The 20,724-nt window shown below is 43.8% G+C and overlaps 1 protein-coding gene across 3 annotated transcripts in view; it reads right to left on the bottom strand.

Annotated features, from left to right (window-relative positions):
• The window catches only part of TJP2 (tight junction protein 2), a 153,968-nt gene extending 134,983 nt beyond the window's left edge, over positions 1–18,985 (bottom strand). For 2 of the 3 annotated variants that reach the window (XM_008978408.6, XM_008978412.5), the window contains exon 1: positions 18,831–18,946. In XM_008978408.6, coding sequence (XP_008976656.1) covers positions 18,831–18,838 — 8 coding nt within the window. In that variant the 5' untranslated portion in view covers positions 18,839–18,946. Of the gene's footprint in view, positions 1–18,830 lie in introns of all 3 variants that reach the window. The other variant, XM_008978406.5, reaches the window with a different exon arrangement.
• Between the last annotated feature and the right edge of the window lie 1,739 nt (positions 18,986–20,724).

Here is a 20,724-nt window from a genome sequence, read left to right as displayed (position 1 = left end):
ATCACGAAGTTAGGAGATCGAGACCATCCTGGCCACCACGGTGAAACCCCGTCTCTACTAAAAATACAAAAAAATTTAGCTGGGCGTGGTGGCGGGCGCCTGTAGTCCCAGCTACTCGGGAGGCTGTGGCAGGAGAATGGCGTGAACCCGGGAAAGGGAGCTTGCAGTAAGCCGAGATGGTGCCACTGCACTCCAGCCTGGGCGACAGAGCGAGACTACGTCTCAAAAAAAAAAAAAAAAAGGTTAAAACGGGCTGGGCTGGGTGGCTCAAACTGTACTCTCAGCACTTTGGGAGGCCGAGGCGGGTGGATCACTTGAGGTGAGGAGTTCAAGACCACCCTGGTCAACGTGGTGAAACCCCGTCTCCACTAAATACAAAAATTACCTAGGCCTGGTGGCGCATGCCTGTAATACCAGCTACTCAGAAGGCTGAGGCGGGAGAATTGCTTGAACCTGGGAGGCGGAGGTTGCAGTGAGCCGAGATCTTGCCATTGCACTGTGCACTCCAGCCTGGGCAACACAGTGAGACTCCGTCTCAAACAAAAAATAAAAAAGTTAAAACGGTACATTTTATGCCGTGTACATTTTACCACACACACAAAATCCTGGGTATCGATGCCATCACTCACGCCAGACAACTTTGCTTAGGACTGCCAAACTCTTCCCCACGCAAACTTTTGCCAGAAGTAATAGAATGGATAACAGTACTTTTTATAAAACTCAGGTTCAGGCCTGACATAGTGGCTCACGCCTGTAATCCCAGCGTTTTGGGAGGCCAAGGCGGGCAGATCACGAGGTCAGGAGTTCGAGACCAGCTTGGCCAATATGGTGAAACCCCGTCTCTACTAAAAGTACAAAATTAGCCAAGTGTGATGGTGCATGCCTGTAATCCCAGCTACTTGGGAGGCTGAGTCAGGAGAATTGCTTGAACCTGGGAGGCAGAGGTTGCAGTGAGCTGAGATTGTGCCGCTGCACTCTAGCCTGGTGACAGAGCAAGACAGTGTCTCAAAACAAAAACAAAAACTCATTTTCATTTAGGTTAGACTTCTGATGATACCCATCAACAACTTATTTCAACAAGAGGGAAGATCAAGCCTGAAGAACACTGCAATTTTAAGAAAGATGAACAATAATTTGTCAGAAACTAGGGTATTAACAAAGTAATAAAAGTGTATGTAGGATGCTACTGTTTACCTAGGAAAGCAGAAACACACGTAAGTGCATTTGCTTTTTTTTTTGGAAGGATAAATTATTAAATAAAATGGAAACCTATAAGGGAGGGAGGGACCAGGATGGAAGGACAAGGATCGAAGCTAGACTTCTCAGAATATACCATGTTTTGGCCAGGTGCGGTGACTCATGCCTGTAATCCCAGCACTTTGGGAGGCCGAGGCGGGTGGATCATGAGGTCAGGAGTTCAAGACCAACCTGGCCAAGATGGTGAAACCCTGTCTCTACTAAAAATACAAAATCATTACAAATACTAAAAATACAAAAAAAAATTACCCAGGCATGGTGGTGGGCACCTGTAATCCCAGCTACTCAGGAGGCTGAGGCAGAGAATTGCTTGAACCCGGGAGGCAGACGTTGCAGTGAGCCAAGGTCGCGCCACTGCACTCCAGCCTGGGTGACAGAGCAAGACTCCGTCTCAAAAAAAAAAAAAAAAAAAGAATATACTGTGTTTTGTGGATTTGACTTTGGAATGATATGTTTTTTACATTCTTATGAAACAAAATTAAATTTAAAAAAAGCAAAATGCAACACATGAATGCTGGTATCAAGTTGGTAGCTTAACAGTGTGAAGGGAAATTATATAAAGTGATTTTAAAACACAATTATTGCCAGGAGCAATGGCTCACCCTGCAATCCCAGCACTTTGGGAGGCCGAGCTGGCCGGATCACCTGACGTCAGGAGTTGGAGACCAGCCTGGTCAACATGGAGAAGCCCCATCTCTACTAAAAAATATATAAAAATTAGCCGAGTGTGGTGGCACATGCCTGTAATCCCAGCTACTCAGGAGGCTGAGGCAGGACAATCACTTGAACCAGGGAGGCAGAGGTTGCAGTGAGCCCAGATCAGGCCGCTGCACTCCAGCCTGGGCAATAGAGGCAGACTCTGTCTCAAAAGAAAACAAAAAACCACACACAGACGCAATTAATTATTTGGGCTGGACAAAGGGCTCATGCTCTTGATCCCAGCACTTCGGGAGGCCGAGTTGGGCAGGCCACTTGACGCCAGGAGTTTGAGACCAGCCTGGTCAACAGGCCATCTCTACTAAAAATACAAAAAATAAGGCCAGGCGCAGTGGCTGAAGCTTGTAATCGCAGCACTTTGGGAGGCCAAGGCAGGAAAATCATGAGGTCAGCAGTTCGAGACCAGCCTGACCAACATGGTGAAACCCCGTCTCTACTAAAGATACATTAGCCGGGTGTGGTGGTGCCTGCCTATAATCCCAGCTACTCAGGAGGCTGAGGCAGGAGAATCACTTGAACTGGGAGGCGGAGGTTGCAGTGAGCCGAGATCATGCCATTGCACTCCAGCTCGGGCGACAGAGCCAGACTCCATCTCTAAATAAATAAAGTAAAAATACAAAAATTAGCCAGGTGTGGAGGCTGAGGCACGAGAATTGCTTGAGCCCAGGAGGTGGAGGTTGCAGTAAGCCGAGATCGCACCACTGAACTCCACTTCAGCCTGGATGACTGAGCAAGAAAATCCACAATTATTTGACTCTATAGCCTTTGGGGATATAACTAAGGACAAAGAGAACTTTAAGAAAAAAAACTATAACCTTTTTGAATAATCATAATGTTAGCAGTAATTATGTTAATATCCTTAGATATCAATATTTTTCTTTTTTCTTTTTTTTTTTTTCTGTTTTTGAGACGGAGTCTCGCTCGGTCGCCCAGGCTGGAGTACAGTGGCATGATCTTGGTTCACTGCAAGCTCCGCCTCCCGGGTTCACCCCATTCTCCTGCCTCAGCCTCCCAAGTAGCTGGGACTACAAGTGCCCGCCACCACGCCTGGCTAATTTTTATATTTTTAGTGGAGACGAGGTTTCACCAGTTGGCCAGGTGGTCTTGATCTCCTGACCCCGTGATCCGCCCGCCTCGGCCTCCCAAAGTGCTGGGATTACAGGCTTGAGCCACCATGCCCAGCCAAGACTTTTCAGTGTAAAAGATAAATATAAAATCAAAGAAGTTGAGCAATATTAAAATTTGAGTTGGAATTATTACTTATAACTCATGATGTACTTTTCTTAAAATAAATAAATAAAATTAATAAAGTCCAAGATCTACTCACTGAAAACAAACAATAACCAACCTGACAGGAATAGGTATCCTCAGATCCCACACTATGCTTTCAAAATACCATTTTCCCTTAAAAGGATCTACTTATCCTTGGAGACATGGTTGATAATAGGTCTAGAGTAAGATGAATGCCAAATAAGCCTGGAATATCTTGCCAATTCAGAAAGCAAGGAAACGCTCAGAAACAAATTTATTTGAAATGTCATCTGGAACCAATTTGTAGAAACTCCTGCTGGCCAAAGTGGAATAAATTTGAGCATCAATAAGAAAAATCACAGCAATAAATTGAGACATATCAAATATTTGTATATCCATGAGTCATAATGATACTTTTTAAAAAATCTTAATTGCTCAACTTTGGAAATACAATAGAACTAATTCATTATTTTGAAAGCTGGCAAATGGTAAATAAAGGAAAAGAATTGCACATTTTGCCTGCCTTTTCTGGATCTAACATTTCTTATGTACCATTTCAGATCTTCTTGGCCTTACCTATCTTATTCCAGCCACTACTGCAGCAGCAAGTTCCAGGGGGGCTCTGACCAGCTTCATGCAGGGACAACCCTTAAAAACCTTACCACTTGGTTGGCTGGGTGCGGTGGCTCATGCCTGTAATCCCACCACTTTGGGAGGCCGAGGCGGGCAGATCACGAGGTCAGGAGATCGAGACCACCCTGGCCAACATGGTGAAACCCCGTCTCCACTAAAAATACAAAAATTAGCTGGGCGTGGTGGCGGGCGCCTGTTAGTCCCAGCTCCTTGGCAGGCTGAGGCAGGAGAATTGCTTGAACCCGGGAGGCGGAGGTTGCAGTGAGCTGAGATCACACCATTGCACTCCAGCCTGGGCGACAGAGCGAGACTCCGTCTCAAAAAAAAAACCAAAAAACAAAAAACCTTACCATTTGGCCAGACACAGTGGCTCATGCCTGTAACTCCAGCACTTTGGGAGGCCTAGGCTGGTGGGTGCCTGTAATCCCAGCTACTAAGGAGGCTGAGGCAGGAGAATCGCTTGAACCCGGGAGGCAGAGGTTGCAGTGAGCCGAGATCGTGTCATTGCACTCCAGCCTGGGTGACAAGAGCAAGACTCCAACTCAAAAAACAAAACAAAAAAAATCCTTACCTCTTACCTCCCATTCCAGGGGTTCTCTCTTAATGACAGTGTGGGGATCTATGGAAGCTATCAGGGTGCCCATGAACCCAGCACCCTGAAGTGTGGGTGAATTAATGTTTCATGGTCTAAACTTTAACGAGTGGGGGACAGGAACTGATAAAACTTCCTCCCTTTTCCCCGCAAGATGAAGGAGCCCGAGACTCATTCTATACAACTCATATGGTCACACACAGCCAACCATTCAGGAACCTGAAGCAGCAGCCTATTCAGTGAGGCTCCCTTGAATTGTCTCTCCTGCTTCCCCATCCCTCACTTCTTTCCCTAGGATCACCACATTCTCCAGTCAAGCCTTTGTCTCTAGGCTCTGCTTCCTGGAAGACCCAAGCTAAGATGTGTATGTACCACTTGTATCTCAGAGTAACTAACTGAAGACTTGATGAGGGAATTATGTCAGTCAATAAATAAGGAATGACATTTGAATTACCAGCATTTTGTAAAACTCTAATAAAATAACAGATCCAGGCAGTGGTCATTGAATAGCCACTCACATCACAGAAAAGGAGATCACCAGGCATTATGTACCATCTGATAGAAATATACAACCACAAATGACATATTCTTGCCAAAAAGAGCAAACTAGTGTCTGACCCAGCATCTAGATCCAATTAACTGTTTAGAAAAACTCTTGAAATAGAGGAATGTGTTAAACAACACTACACTACTGCTAGGTACAATAAATGAAGTCCAGGATGTAAAAAACTCTAAAAGAAAAATCACTCAGGCTGGGTGTGATAGCCCCTGCCTATAATCCCAGCACTTTGGGAGGCTGAGGCAGGAGGATCACGTGAGCACAGGAGTTCAAGATAAGCCTGGGCAAAATAGTGAGACCCTGTCTCAAAAAAAAAAAAAAAAAATTGGCCAGATGTGGTAGTGCATGCTGTGGTCCCAGCAGCTTGGGAAGATGAGGTGGGAGGATCACTTGAGCCTGGCAAGGTTGAAGCTGCAATGAGTTGTGATCGTGCCACTGCACTCCAGCCTGGATGAAAGAGTGAGACCCAGTCTCAAAAAAAAAAAAAAAAAGAAAAAAGAAAAAAGACAAATCGCCCAGTTTCCTCAACATGCAGCAAGGCATTAAAAAAGATAGAGGAGGCTGGGCGTGGTGGCTCACACCTGTAATCCCAGCACTTTGTGAGGCCAAGGTGGGTGGATCATCTGAGGTCAGGAATTAGAGACGAGCCTGACCAACATGGAGAAACCACATCTCTGCTAAAAATACAAAATTAGTCAGGCGTGGTGACACATGCCTGTAATCCCAGCTACTCTGGAGGCTGAGGCAGGAGAGGCAGAGGTTGTGGTGAGCCGAGATCGTGCCACTGCACTCCATCCTGAACAACAAAAGTGAAACGCCGTCTCAAAAAAAAAGATGGAGGAGAAACCTACAGACTAAAATACTTAAGAGAGATCAGCGAAATACAATGTGTAAATCTTATTTGGGTCTTGGGTTAAAAAAAAAAAACTCTAGGAAAAATTATGAGATATTTGAAGAAATTCTATATTCTCTAAATTGGTAAAAATTTTAGGAAAATTATTTAATGGCATGTTTTATTCACATACCACTGATTTAGTATATAGAGTTGATGTTGCTACTACATGTGTCTGAGTGGCATATTAATTTAATTTTTCTTTTTTTTTTTTTTTTGAGACGGAGTCTCACTCTGCCACCCAGGCTGGAGCGCAATGGCACGATCTCGGCTCACTGCAACCTCCACCTCCCAGTTTCAAGAGATTATCCTGCCTCAGCCTCCCGAGTGGCTGGAATTACAGGCGCTGGCCACCACGCCCAGCTAATTTTTGTATTTTTAGTAGAGACGGGTTTTCGCCATGTTGGTCAGGCTGGTCTTGAACTCCTGACCTCAGGTGATTCACCCGCCTCACCCTCCCCAAAGTGCTGGGATTATAGGTGTGAGCCACTGCACCTGGCTTTTTTTTTTTTTTTTCTTTTGAGACGGAGTCTCATTCTGTCGCCGAGGCTGGAGTGCAATGATGCTATCTTGGCTTGCTGCAAGCTCCGCCTCCCAGATTCACGCCATTCTCCTGCCTAAGCCTCCCGAGTAGCTGGAACTACAGGCGCTTGTCACCTTGCCGGGCAAATTTTTTTGTATTTTTAGTAGCGACGTGGTTTCACCGCATTAGCCAGGATGCTCTCGATCTCTCCTGACCTCGAGATCTGCCCGCGTTAGCCTCCCAAAGTGCTGGGATTACAGGCATGAGCCACCACCACGCCTGGCTTTTTTTTTTTTTTTTTTTTTTTTTTTTTTTTTTTTTTTTTAGGAGTCTCCCTCTGTTTCCCAGGCTGGAGTGCAGTGGTGAGATCTCAGTTCACTGCAACCTCCGCCTCCCAAGTTCAAGTGATTCTCCTGCCTCAGCCTCTCGAGTAGCTGGGATTACAGGTACCTGCCACCATGCCCAGCTAATTTTTGTATTTTTAGTAGAGATGGGGGTTTCGCCATGTTGGCCAGGCTGGTCTGGAACTTCTGACTTCAAGTGATCGGCCTGCCTCAGCCTTCAAAAGAGCTGGGATTACAGGCGTGAGCCACCACACCCAATCTTGTTTAATTTCTTTCTGTATCTGAAATAAAATGAACATTTCAAAGAAGAATTGGATTGTTCTGGAATGTGTTCAGATAGGAAGACAGGGACTCTGGCAAGCATAGGTGGTAACTGACATCTTTGTTTTTCTTGTCATTGTAGGTCCATGTTGTATGTATTTCTTTGTCTGTATTTTTCTGTAATCAGCAAAACAGCATTTTCCGTAGCTAATAAACATTTCCATTTTGACGACTGAGCATTGCAAAATCTGCCCAGGGAAATAAAATGGGACGCCTCCTTGGGTTACAAGGGCAGTACTATGAAAAATGGCGCAGGAACTCTGAGTTCTGACTTGGTGCTCAGCAAAGCCTCCCTCCCTGCCACTGGCAGCAAGACAGTCACGTAGAAGCAATCAAGCCTTTTTAAGAGACAAAGCTCTATTCTGTGCCTCTCGTGACAGGGAGCTCTTGTGTTCTGTGTCCTGAGGTCCTGAAATCAATACTGAGCTTCACCTGCAGTCTGGGCAAACAAGAATGGGAAAGAGTCAAATCAAAGTGGAAAGTGGAGCACTCGTTTTGACAGGACCAATGTTTTCATTTTCTTTTCCTTAGAAATGGGGTCTTGCTGTGTTGCCCAGGCTGGTCTTGAACTCCAGGGATCAAATGATCCTCCCACCTCAGCATCCTGAGTGGCTGGGACTACAGGCACCACCGTGCTGGGCAGGACCAGTGTTTTCTCTTTTTTTTTTTTAGACGGACTCACGCTCTGTCGCCCAGGCTGGAGTGCAGTGGCGCGATCCTCGGCTCACTGCAAGCTCCGCCTCCCAGGTTCACGCCATTCTTCTGCCTCAGCCTCCCGAGTAGCTGGGACTACAGGTGCCCGCCACCATACCCAGCTAATTTTTTTGTATTTTTAGTAGAGACGGGGTTTCACCGTGTTAGCCAGGATGGTCTCGATCTCCTGACCTTGTGATCCGCCCGTCTCAGCTTCCCAAAGTGCTGAGATTACAGGCGTGAGCCACCGCGCCCGGCCAGGACCATCGTTTTCTTTGTAATGGGGGTGATGCGGAGCCCCAAAAGGAGCCCTGTTGGCTTTGCCACCTGCTGCCTGTGTGATGTGAGTTATGCATTTAACTTCTCCGAGTCTCACTTCAGTCTCCTCACCCTTTGACTCAGCACTCCGTTCTTAAGCATCTATCTCAAAAAACAATACTCACACAAGTATTGAAAAAGATAGGCTGGGCAGGGTGGCTCACGCCTGTAATCCCAGCACTTTGGGAGGCCTAGGCGGGTGGATCACCTGAGGTCAGGAGTTTGCTACCAGCCTGACCAACATGATGAAACCCCATCTCTACTAAAAAAAAAATAATAATAATAAAATTAGCCAGGCATGGTGGCAGGTGCCTGTAATCCCACCTACTCGGGAGGCTGAGGCAGGAGAATCGCTTGAACTCTGGAGGTGGAGGTTGCAGTGAGCTGAGATCATGCCATTGCACTCCAGCCTGGGCAACAAGAGTGAAACTCTGTCTCAAAAAAAAAAAAAAAAAGAAGGAAAGAAGTTCAAAAATGCTTATTCCTGTGTATCTGAAATAGCAAAAATTAAAATTACATTTTTAGCCACCAAAAGAATGGCAGGATAAACAATGGTACGCTATATGATGTGTTAAATGTTTTTCTGTATGGACTATTCAGATGTTTGCTTTGGTTCCAAAATGAGTATCCAATTAGTTAAAGTTACAAGTCTAAAACCCTTTCTCTAGGTTTTAACTTAACATGTTTGCTTGATTATTCTATTTTATAAAAGTAGCATTTTTTCACTTACATTTTATTATACAATATTTGATATATATAAAATAAGTAACATCTCTGTAAGCTTAGGAGTATATAATAAAATGAATACATGAACCCACCAAACAATTTATGCATAAAGCATTGCCATTGCTTTTAAAGCTACCATGTGCCTTCCAAATCCTAAACCCATCTTCTCCATCCATTTCGAGGTAATCACCATCCTAAATTATGCATTCATTTAAAAAAAAAAACAGTTTTAACAAACATGTATGTCTTCCTAAACAATATGTTGTTTGGATTAGCTTGGTTTTGAGCTTCTTTATAAAAATGGAATCACACTCTATGTAGTCTTCTGCAACCAGCTCTTTTCACTGCAATTATATTTCCAAGATTTATTCTGGTTGTTGGATATAGCTGTATTTCTTTTTTATTTATTTATTTATTTATTTATTTATTTATTTATTTATTGAGATAAAGTGTTACTCTGTTGCCCAAGCTGGAGTGCAGTGGCACAATCTCAGCTCACTGCAACCTCCAACTCCCAGGTTCAAGTGATTCTCCTGCCTCAGCCTCCCAAGTAGCTGGGACTACAGGCATGGGCCACCATGCCCAGCTAATTTTTGTATTTTTAATAGAGACGGGGTTTCACTATGTTGGCCAGGATGGTCTTGAACTCCTGACCTTGTGATCTGCCCGCCTCAGCCTCCCAAAGTGCTAGGATTACAGGTGTAAGCCACCATGCCCGACACGGAAAATTTATTTTTATTTATTTATTTATTTTATTTTTATGTATTTATAAATAAATATATAAATTTTCCTTTGGATAAAAAGATGCCCACCTCCTAGGTGGATGATTACCTTCAATTTTATTTTATTTTATTTTGATTTTATTTTTGAGATGGAATCTCACTCACTGTGTCATCCAGGCTAAGTGCAGTGATGCCATCCTGGCTCACTGCAACCCCTGCCTCCCGTGTTCAGGCAATTCTCCTGCCTCAGCCTCACGAGTAGCTGGGATTGCAGATATGCACCACCACACCCAGCTAATTTTTTTATTTTTAGTAGAGACAGGATTTCACCATGTTGACCAAGCTGGTCCCGAACTCCTGACCTCAGGTGATCCACCCACCTAAGTCTCCCAAAGTGCTGGGATTACAGGCGTGAGCCACCACTCTTGGCCAGACAACTACTTTCTTAGTGAACTTTAAAGAAAAGATTTCAGATGACGGCAAGATTAGATTTTGTATACCATAGGAGTGAGTCTTTTCACTCACTAAGGAAATATATGTATCATTCCAGTAATTTGTGGATTTTGCATTCTAAGTATGTTTGAAGTTGCACAGCTACCAGCAAGTACATCTGGCTGGAACTCACCAAACCCTGTTTGTACTTAAATCACTTCATAATTTCAAAAAGGGGTAACCGTATAGCCCACCTCCCAGGATTACTAATTTGGTTTCTACCCATAGAAATTTGTACCTTCCACCCAGGTCGATTAAGTGGATTTTACATTCCTTTGGCTCTTATGATTTGATAATGTCTTTCCTTCCTCTCTCCCTCCCTCTCTCTCTCTCTTTCTTTCTTTCTTTCAGACAAGAGTTGTGCTCTTGTTGCCCAGGCTCGAGTGCAATGGTGCAATCGCAGCTAACTGCAACTTCCGCCTCCTGGGTTCAAGCAATTCTCCCGCTTTAGCCTCCCAAATAGCTGGGATTATAGGCATGCGCCACCACACCCAGCTAATTTTGTATTTTGAGTACAGACGGGGGTTTTTCCATGTTAGTCAGGCTGGTCTTGAACTCCTGACTTCAGGTGATCCGCCCATCTCGGCCTCCCAAAGTGCTGGGATTACAGGCATGAGCCACCGCGCCTTTTCTTTCTAATTCTTAAGACTTTGAGACTTGATGAGTTCTGCTTCTTTTCATATACTTCTCATGTTAAAACCACAAAACCCTATCAGATATTAATGGCAGTCAATGAATGTGGTAACAACCTAGTGGAAAGTATATGGGCATTTATTCGTCTTTCCACTATTTGGTATGTTTGAAATTTTTTCCTTTTTTTTTTTCCCCTTTTTTTTTTTTTGGAGACAGAGTTTTGCTCTTGTTGCCCAGGCTGGAGTGCAATGGTGCGATCTCTGCTCACTGCAACCTCCGCCTCCTGGGTTCAGACAATTCTCCTGCCTCAACCTCCCGAGTAGCTGGAATTACAGGCATGTGCCACAATGGCAGCTAATTTTTTATTTTTAGTAGAGACAGGGTTTCTCCATGTTGGTAAGGCTGGTCTCGAACTCCCGACCTCAGGTGGTCCGCCCATCTCAGCCTCCCAAAGTGCTGGGATTACAGGCGTGAGCCACCGCGTCCGGCTGAAATTTTTTCTATATAAAAATTTGGGGATTCATCCCACCAGTGGCCAAGTCTACGGCATTGAATTCAACCCTCCCAAAACTGTGGGCATTGATGATCTAACTGGGGAGCCTCTCATTCAGCGTGAGGATGATAAACCAGAGACGGTTATCAAGAGACTAAAGGCTCATGAAACCCAAACAAAGCCAGTCCTGGAATATTACCAGAAAAAGGGGTGTTGGAAACATTCTCTGGAACAGAAACCAACAAGATTTGGCCCTATGAATATGCTTTCCTACAAACTAAAGTTCCACAAACAAGCCAGAAATCTTCAGTTACTTCATGAGGAGAAATGTGTGTAACTATTAATAGTACGATGGGCAAATCTCCTAGTCCTTGCATTTAGAAGCTGGTTTTTCTAAGACTTCCAGTATGTATGAATTCTTTGAAAATTATATTACTTTTATTTCTACTGATTTTATTCTGGATACTAAGGATGTCTCAATGAGTCAGATACTAAGATTCATCCTTAGCAATCATCTAGTGTGTTTTATGCAGTTATCCTTAAAAACATCAGCGATGTCTGAACTTTTAAAACATCTGTTAGAGCAAAATTAAAAGAGCATTTGGTAGTACTCTAACTTTTTGTTCAGTTAAGAATTGGTTGATAAAGTTTCCATATTTTTCTGGAAAAGTTAAAAAAAAGTTACATGTCATTTGGGGAAAATGTCAGAAATTTTTGCATAGATTGATGCCAAAAAAGACTTTTCTAGCATTGTGGAACATGGTGAGACACCATATAAATTCCAGAAAAAAAGCTACTGGAGTTACAGATTTGTTGTAAGGTACAAATTCACTGCTGCCTTTACACTAAGAAATGTATGTGCTAACCATATATGCTGTATTTATTTTGTTGTTAAGCATACTTTCAGTTTACTCATAATTTTCAATTTACTATAAAAATGTATCAATTAGCATATAGAAAAATATTACTTTAAGATGACTTGTTTCCTTTGAAAATACATTATGTACTGAGGGTTATGATTTATGTCAGAAATTTACATTATAAGTCCTTGGATAAGCACCAAAGTTGAATGAATTTTCTTTTTTTTTTTTTCTTTGAGATGGAGTCTTGGTCTGTCACCCAGGCTGGAGTGCAGTGGTGCAATCTCAGCTCACTGCAAGCTCCGCCTCCCAGGTTCACACCATTCTCCTGACTCAGCCTCCCGAGTAGCTGGGACTACAGGCGCCTGGCTAATTTTTTGTATTTTTAGTAGAGACGGGGTTTCACTGTATTAGCCAGGATGGTCTCGATCTCCTGACCTCATGATCCGCCTGCCTCGGCCTCCCAAAGTGCTGGGATTACAGGTGTGAGCCACTGTGCCCGGCTCATGAATTTTCAACAAAATGTAATTAAAGTCTATATGTTTTCAGATGTTAAAAAAAAAAGGCCGAGTGCGGTGGCTCACGCCTGTAATCCCAGCACTTTGGGAGGCCGAGGCGGGCGGATCACGAGGTTAGGAGATCGAGACCATCCTGGCTAACAAGGTGAAACCCCGTCTCTACTAAAAACAAAATACAAAAATTAGCCGGGCGGGGTGGCGGACGCCTGTAGTCCCAGCTACTCAGGAGGCTGAGGCAGGAGAACGGCATGAACCCGGGAGGCGGAGCTTGTAGTGAGCTGAGATTGCACCACTGCACTCCAGCCTGGGCAACAGAAGGAGACTCTGTCTTAAAAAAAAAAAAAAAAAAAAAAGACTTGGGGAGGGGGATTGAATTGAAATGAATTTTAGTTGTCTTTAGTGGCTTTTCCTGATTTGGGGGTCACAACTTTTTAGTGTATTTCCGCCAGCCAACTCTAAAGAATGCTCTCCATTAGTTAAAAATGGTAAGCTAGTCCATATGGGCCAATATGCAAAGTTCTTCAAGACACATGGTTAAGGAAAAAGGCAATTTGCAAAACAATACATATAGTTTGACCTGTTTATTTAGTAAATACACATATATGCTAATAAGTAGAAAAAAGGCTGGAAAGAGGAGTAGCATCTTGGTTAACAGTGGTTAACTGGAAAGGTGAGAGACGTTATTTAGGGGAGTAAGGGAACAGTGGTGAAGATAAACCTGTACTTTATTTATTTATTTATTTGTTTGTTGAGATGGAGTTTCACTCTTGTTGCCCAGGCTGGAGTGCAATGGTGCAATCTTGGTTCACCACAACCACTGCCTCCCAGGTTCAAGCAATTCTCCTGTCTCAGCCTCCCGAGTAGCTGGGATTACAGGCATGCACCACCATGCCTGGCTAATTTTGTATTTTTAGTAGAGACGGGGTTTCTCTATATTGGTTAGGCTGGTCTTGAACTCCCCACCTCAGGTGATCCGCCTGCCTCAGCCCCCCAAAGTGCTGGGATTATAGGTGTGAGCCACCACGCCTGGCTATTTATTTATTTTTAATGGAGACAGGTTCTTGCTATGTTGGCCAGGGTGGTCTCCAACTCCTGGGCTTAAGTGATCCATCCACCTCTGCCTCCCAAAGTGCTGGGATTACAGACCTGAGCCACCACACCCAGCCCACACCTGTACTTTTTAATAATGTACTCTTTTGAATTTAATTAAAAGCCAAATACAGTAAAATAAACATAATGGGGTGGACTAGAAGATCTGCCAGTTACCACTGGCTGACACTTGCAGGGATCCTGATGGGATGGAGAAAGTCTTGAAGGGGACCCAGTGAGAGGTTGCTTTTAGGGTGTTCTGGTACTTCCTGAAGACTAAATAGGGGCAGCTGTACCTGTCAGAAACAGGCTGGCCAAGGTCACAAGGGTCACATGACTGCTGAGTGCTCTTTTGGCACTCCTTACCCCTCCCCAGCCACACCTGCCTGGCCTGAGGGCAGGGCTGCTCCTGAGCCTGGAGAAAACCTGGGTCCCTCCTCCCAGGAAGCTCCACCTTCTCTCTGAGCAGTGGCACAAATAGGTAAACACCCGACCTGTGACTACCAGTCAGGTGTTGAGAAGAAAGGAATAGCCAACGACAGTCCCTCCTCCATGCTCAGCAATCACTGGGTGAAAGATTACTTTGGTCCTCTTTAACACACTTTACAGTCCACTCTACTTTTACATGATGTTGTAAGTCATTCAATTTACAAATCTCCATGGAGTTTAGAGTCAGTGGTTACCTCTAGATTCATGGCTAGAATGGCTTTAAAAGACATTTTTAACAAGCTTTTTTTTTCTCTTTTAAAGCCATCTTTAAAAAGTTTTTCTAAGAAAATATCAGTTCAAGTAAGTGGCATACTGTTTGCTTTATGGCATTTGGACTTTAGCAAACAACTCATAAATAAATATTTTGTGTTAGCCATTTGTTAACAGTCCAAAGATCACTGTAGTTTTATTTAAGCCTCTGGCAAATACAACTAATTTTAAATTCACATAGAAAAGCATAGTTTCTCTGAAGTTGGGATTACCTATGAATTTCCAGTGAGAAAGCCACAGCTATACAGATATAGATATAGATAGACATACACATAGATATATTCATTGGATGCCTTCGTAGAAAATGAAGGTAATATTACTGATAGTGCGTAATGTAAAAACTTACTCATTGTGATGTTCAAAGAGTTGTGAACAATAATATAGTTCTGTAATAATACAACTGGTATTTATACGTATAGGTTAATAATTGAAATTAGAGATACAGCTGAATTGCAACTTTGCTTATTATCCATAGGGTAATAGTAGAGATAATAGGGACATGACCAAAATAATGGGCTCACATTTTAATGAGTATTTATTTTGCACAGTATCCCTGTGATGTAAACTGTGGTTATATAAGTAGGCTAATTGATTAAAAATTCTTTCATTTGGCCAGGCGCGGTGGCTCACGCCTGTAATCCCAGCACTTTGGGAGGCCGAGGCGGGCAGATCATGAGGTCAGGAGATTAAGACCATCTTGGCTAACATGGTGAAACCCCATCTCTACGCTAAAATACAAAAACTTAGCCGGGCATGGTAGCGGCACCTATAGTTCCAGCTACTCGGGAGGCTGAGGCAGGAGAATGGCGTGAACCTGGGAGGTGGAGCTTGCAGTGAGCCGAGATCGCGCCACTGCACTCCAGCCTGCGCGACAGAGCGAGATTCTGTCTCAAAAAAAAAAAAAAAAAAAAAAAAAATTCTTTCACTTAAATCAATAACAACAATTGAAAAACACAACAAAAAAACCAGGGCAGGTGAAGGTGTGGTAAAGCTGGTACATGGCTATTGCCCATTGTAAACTGTCCCAGCTTTTTTTGTTTGTTTTTAAGACGAAGTTTTGCTCTTGTTGCCCAGGCTGGAGTGCAATGGTGCGATCTCAGCTCACCACAACCTCTGCCTCCCAGGTTCAAGCAATTCTCCTGCCTCAGCCTCCTGAGTTGAGATTACATGCATGAGCCACCGCACCCGGCTGTCCCAGCTTTTTTAAAAAGCATTTTAATTTAAAATGCATTAAGACTTGCAAAACTGTCCAAATCATTTGATCCTGTAATTTCACCCTATCTTAAGACAATAGTCAAGGCTGGGCGTGGTGGCTCATGCCTGTAATTCTAGCACTTTGGGAGGCCGAGGCAGGAGGACCACCTGAGGTCAGGAGTTCGAGACCAGCCTGGCCAACGTGGTGAAACCCCTTCTCTACTAAAAATACAAAAATAGCTGGGCATGGTCGTGGGCACCTGTAATTCTAGCTACTCAGGAGGCTGAGGCAGGAGAATAGCTTGAACCCGGGAGGTGGAGGTTGCAGTGAGCCGAGATTGCGCCACTGCATTGCAGCCTGAGTGACAGCACGAGACTCTATCTCAAAAAAAAAAAAAAAAAGACAACAGTCCAAATGCAGAGAAAACTATATGCACAAATCTTTTCATCAACACATTATTCATAAAAGCAAAAAAATGGCAACTGAAATATCCAACAATTAGGAAAAAGTGAAGTAAAGTAATGCAGTCACTAAAAAATTTTATATGCGTATATATATGTTAATCAGGAAGAGCATGTAACAACATTTATTCAATCAGCAAATATTTATTGAGCCAGCTTTACTATACCATGCTAAGTAAAATGGTGAAAAAGGTGGAGAAGGTTTGGTCCTCATGGAACTTGTAGATAACACTTATGATATAATATTCAGTTGAAATTACAGAATACAAAATTCACCCAGTATGATTACCACGATGCAAAAATGAAATGCACAGGCAAAGGACAGGAGCAAAATAAGCCCTAGTGCAAACTGTATTTGTATTCATTCAGGGTAGTGACAGTACTAATGACTATTCTTCCTTTTACCATTTTAGAACTTATGGTAGATGTTTTTATTAAATATTAAAGTGATATAAAATGTGTAGAGACATCAAGAAATAATACTGTTACATTAAAAAACAGAATATAAGTAGAATAGCTGCATAGTATACCTGCAACTCTCCATTCAGATGAACAGGGATTGAAATCAATCGTGCAAGTATTATGAAAAGTAGTAGCATCTGAGCTAATTTATTTTCCTTTAACAAATGCATGTTAATGTTGTTAGTTCAAGGTCTTGTAATAATGTGTAATAAATATGTGTAATAAATAAATAAACTTTTATTTATTTATTTATATGAGACAGGGTCTCTCTCTGTCACCCAGGCTAGACTGAAGTGGTGAAATCACCGCTCACCACAGCCTCGACCTCTGGGCTCAAGCAGTTCTCTCACTTTAGTCTTCCCAGTAGCTGGGACTACAGACGTGCGCCACCACGCCCAGCGAATTTTTGTATTTTTAGTAGAGATGGGGTTTCTCCATGTTGGCCAGGCTGGTCTTGAACTCCTGACCTCAAGTGATCTGCCCACCTCGGCCTCCCAAAGTGCTGGGATTGATTACAGGCTGAGACACTGCACCTGTCCCCCACATGTACTTTTTTTTTTTTTTTTTTGAGACCGAGTTTGCTCTGTCACCCAGGCTGGAGTGCAGTGGCTCACTGCACCCTCCACCTCCCAGATTCAAGCGATTCTCCTGCCTCAGCCTCCCAAGTAGCTGGGACTACAGGCGTGTGCCACCAGGCCTGGATAATTTTTTGTTTTTTTGGAGAGACGGGGTTTCACTGTGTTAGCCAGGATGGTCTCGATCTCCTGACCTCGTGATCTGCCTGTCTTGGCCTCCCAAAGTGCTGTGATTACAGGCATAAGCCACAGCCCCCAGCCTTCCTATGCGTACTTTTAAAACAAATTTAGGCCGGCCGCAGTGGTTCACGCCTGTAATCCCAGCACTTTGGGAGGCCAAGGTGGGTGGATCACAAGGTCAGGAGATCCAGACCATCCAGACTAACACGGTGAAACCCTGTCTCTACTAAAAATATAAAAAAGTAGCTGGGCGTGGTGGTGGGCGCCTGTAGTCCCAGCTACTCGGGAAGCTGAGGCAGGAGAATGTTATGAACCTGGGAGGCGGAGCTTGCAGTGAGCCGAGATCGCACCACTGCACTCCAGCCTGGGCGACAGAATGAGACTCCATCTCAAAAACAACAACAACAACAACAACAATAACAAACCTTGTCCACTTTTCAAGGCCCATGTCTAAATTCACTCAGATTATTGAAGTCTCTCCTGACCTCACTCACTAGAAATGGTCCCCAATGTATCCTCTGATTCTGTCTACCATACCCATGGTTTGCTTCTTTGCTAGCCTGTTGTGTATTATGCCTATGCAGTATACCTCTGGGGCTTGTCTTCCTCTTCTTCCCCAGGAGTCGTCTTTGTTATACACACTCACACATCCCCCCCATACACATACTCCAGCTCCTAAAATCCTTGTAGATAGAGCTTATATCTGGTACCCTGACACATAGTTATGTGTTCAATAAAAAATATGTGTTGAATTGTCTCCTCACCAATATATGATTTCTTTTCCTTTCTTTTTTCTTTCTTTTTTTTTTTTTTTTTTTGAGACAGGGTCTCATCACTCTATCACCCAGGCTGGAGTGCAGTGGTACAATCATGGCTCACTGCAGCCTCTACCTCCTGGGCTGAGGTGATCCTCCCACCTCAGCCTCCCAGGTAGCTAGGGCTGCAGGCAAGCTGACCACTCCCAGCTAATTTTTTATATTTTTTGTAGAGACAGGGTTTCACCGTGTTGCCCAGGCTGGTCTTAAACTTCTTGGCTCAAGTGATCTGCCTGCCCTGGCCTCCCAAAGTGCTGGGATTATAGGCATGAGACACTATGCCTGGCCAAGATATAATTATTTATATTAATAATAAGTCAAAAATAAAATAATGATTTTTCTTTTTTTTTAATTTTTTTTGACAGAGTCTCACTCTGTTGCCCAGGCTGGAGTGCAATGGTGCACTCTTAGCTCACTGCAACCTCCATCTCCCAGGTTCAGGCAATTCTCTTGCCTCAGCCTCCAGAGTAGCTGGGACTACAAGTATGCACCACCACACCCAGCTAATTTTTGTATTTTTAGTAGAGACGGGATTTTACCATGTTGGCCAGGCTGGTCTTGAACTCCTGACCTCAGATGATCTGCCCGCCTTGGCCTCCCAAGGTGTTGGGATTACAGGCGTGAGCCACTGCGCCCAGCCTAAACATTAATTTATTGACTTGATATGACTAAATGTTCCCATCAAGAATGTTCTACAGATTCCTTCACTGATACATATCCACAGTAAGGAAAAAACAAACAGCCACTTACCCAGCCATCCTATGAACCACACTGTCTGGGTTGCTTCGTTGCTCACTTGCTGATTGGAATCCCAGGAGACAGAAACAGAAGTAGTCCAGCACATGGCCTGTTTGGAGAGCGTGGTCCTCACTTTTCCTCAGGGATGGAACAGCCACAGGAGCCACGTTAACCTTCCAGGAGAAGGAGTATGTCTTGAGCATGGGTTTGGCATATTAAGGAGCCATGCCTGCAAATAAATTCCATCTCGAACTGAAGAGGCACTAACCGAGGAGCTGAGTTAATTATTCTTGCCTGTGGTTCCCAAGGCTACAACCTCCTTAGGATGCTGGGTAACAAGATCCTTTTCAACTCACTTGGGAGATATTAGTTGTCTGTTGCCTGCACCTGACCCCTGGATATGATTCATAGGGTTTCTGTCTGCTGCGGAGCCAGAGAAAGCAGCCAGCAAAGATATATTAGTTCCTATGTGGTGTTTTCACGCCCCACTGATATGCCATAAAAACTCCCAGCTAAGGACCTCCTATTACGAATGCACCCGCTGTGTGTGAAGGAGGTGACTGATGTTAAACTCACATGCCAGAGAGAACTGGCCTATGAGGAAACAGGAAGAAAGTACTCTCTCTCTCACACTTTTTTTTTTTTTGAGACAGAGTCTCGCTGTGTTGCCCAGCTGGAGTGCAGAGGCACGATCTCGGCTCACTGCAACCTCTACCTCCCGAGTTCAAGCGATTCTCATGCCTCAGCCTACCGAGTAGCTGGGATGACAGGTGTCTGTCACCACACCCAGCTAATTTTTGTATTTTCAGTAGAGACGGGGTTTTGCCATTGTTGGCCAGGCTGGTCTCGAACTCCCAACCTCAAGTGCACTGCCCACCTCAGCCTCCCAATGTGCTGGGATTACAGGTGTGAGTTACTGCACGCAGCCAGAAGAAAGTATTCTCCATATCACTGCATTCACCTACTGGAGACTTCTTTCCTCAGGAAGCCAAGACCCAGAAGCAAAATGACTGGAAATCAAAGATGGACATTAAGAGCACATTCATCTTCTTCATCAGCTGCTGACAACTATTACTCAGGTGTGTAACATGTAGGCAAAATGTCTCTGCTATACCGGGGGCATGTCAGCAATTCGGTCCTGCCCAGATCTGGATTCTTTTTTTTTTTTTTTTTTTTTGAGACAGAGTCTCACTCTGTTGCCCAGGCTGGAGTGCAGCAGCACAATCTCAGCTCACTGCAGTTTCCTCCTGGGTTCAAGCGATTCTTCTGCCTCAGCCTCCCCAGTAGCTGGGATTACAAGTGCCTGCCACCATGCCTGGCTAATTTCAGACCCGGATTCTTGATTTCTAGAATCGCAGCTACTCATGAGACTGGTTGATGCAATTGCTTGCTTTTAGGAATTACGGAGAGGAGGGTTACATGGGTCCACAACCCCATAATATAATCTAAAATTTCACAGTTTTGTCTCTGAAACCAAAAGTTCGATGCCCAAACTAATTCGGCAGCAAAATCTGACCTGAAGTAATGTAAGTCTATTTATGATTCTCATTTGTTTTAGTTAGTAAAAATAGTCATACATTTCACTGGGATATATTCATGTGTTTGTTTATAGGATGTGACTCCAAGTCTTTCTTGGAGGTATCATGTCATAATATACAATATATGCAGCGTATTTCGGAAAAAATTCTAAGTTCCATAACACATAGCCCAAGAGTTTCAGATAAAGAGCTGTGGAACTGTAAACTTAAACCTCAGGGAGATCAACAGTTACCAGTGAACTATCCCACATGTCAAATTGCAGTTGTAGCACCTTAGAGTCTCTGCATTTCCTGAGCAAACATACATGACAATATATCTAATCCTAGTCCTAATTGGATACTGTATCAGCCTTGTAGAAAATTTTGCA

This window comes from Pan paniscus, chromosome 11 (genome assembly GCF_029289425.2).
Source record: "Pan paniscus chromosome 11, NHGRI_mPanPan1-v2.0_pri, whole genome shotgun sequence".
Lineage (NCBI taxonomy): Eukaryota > Metazoa > Chordata > Mammalia > Primates > Hominidae > Pan > Pan paniscus.
The sequence above is the reverse complement of the archived record's forward strand: the minus strand, read 5'-3'. Positions and strand labels throughout refer to the sequence as shown.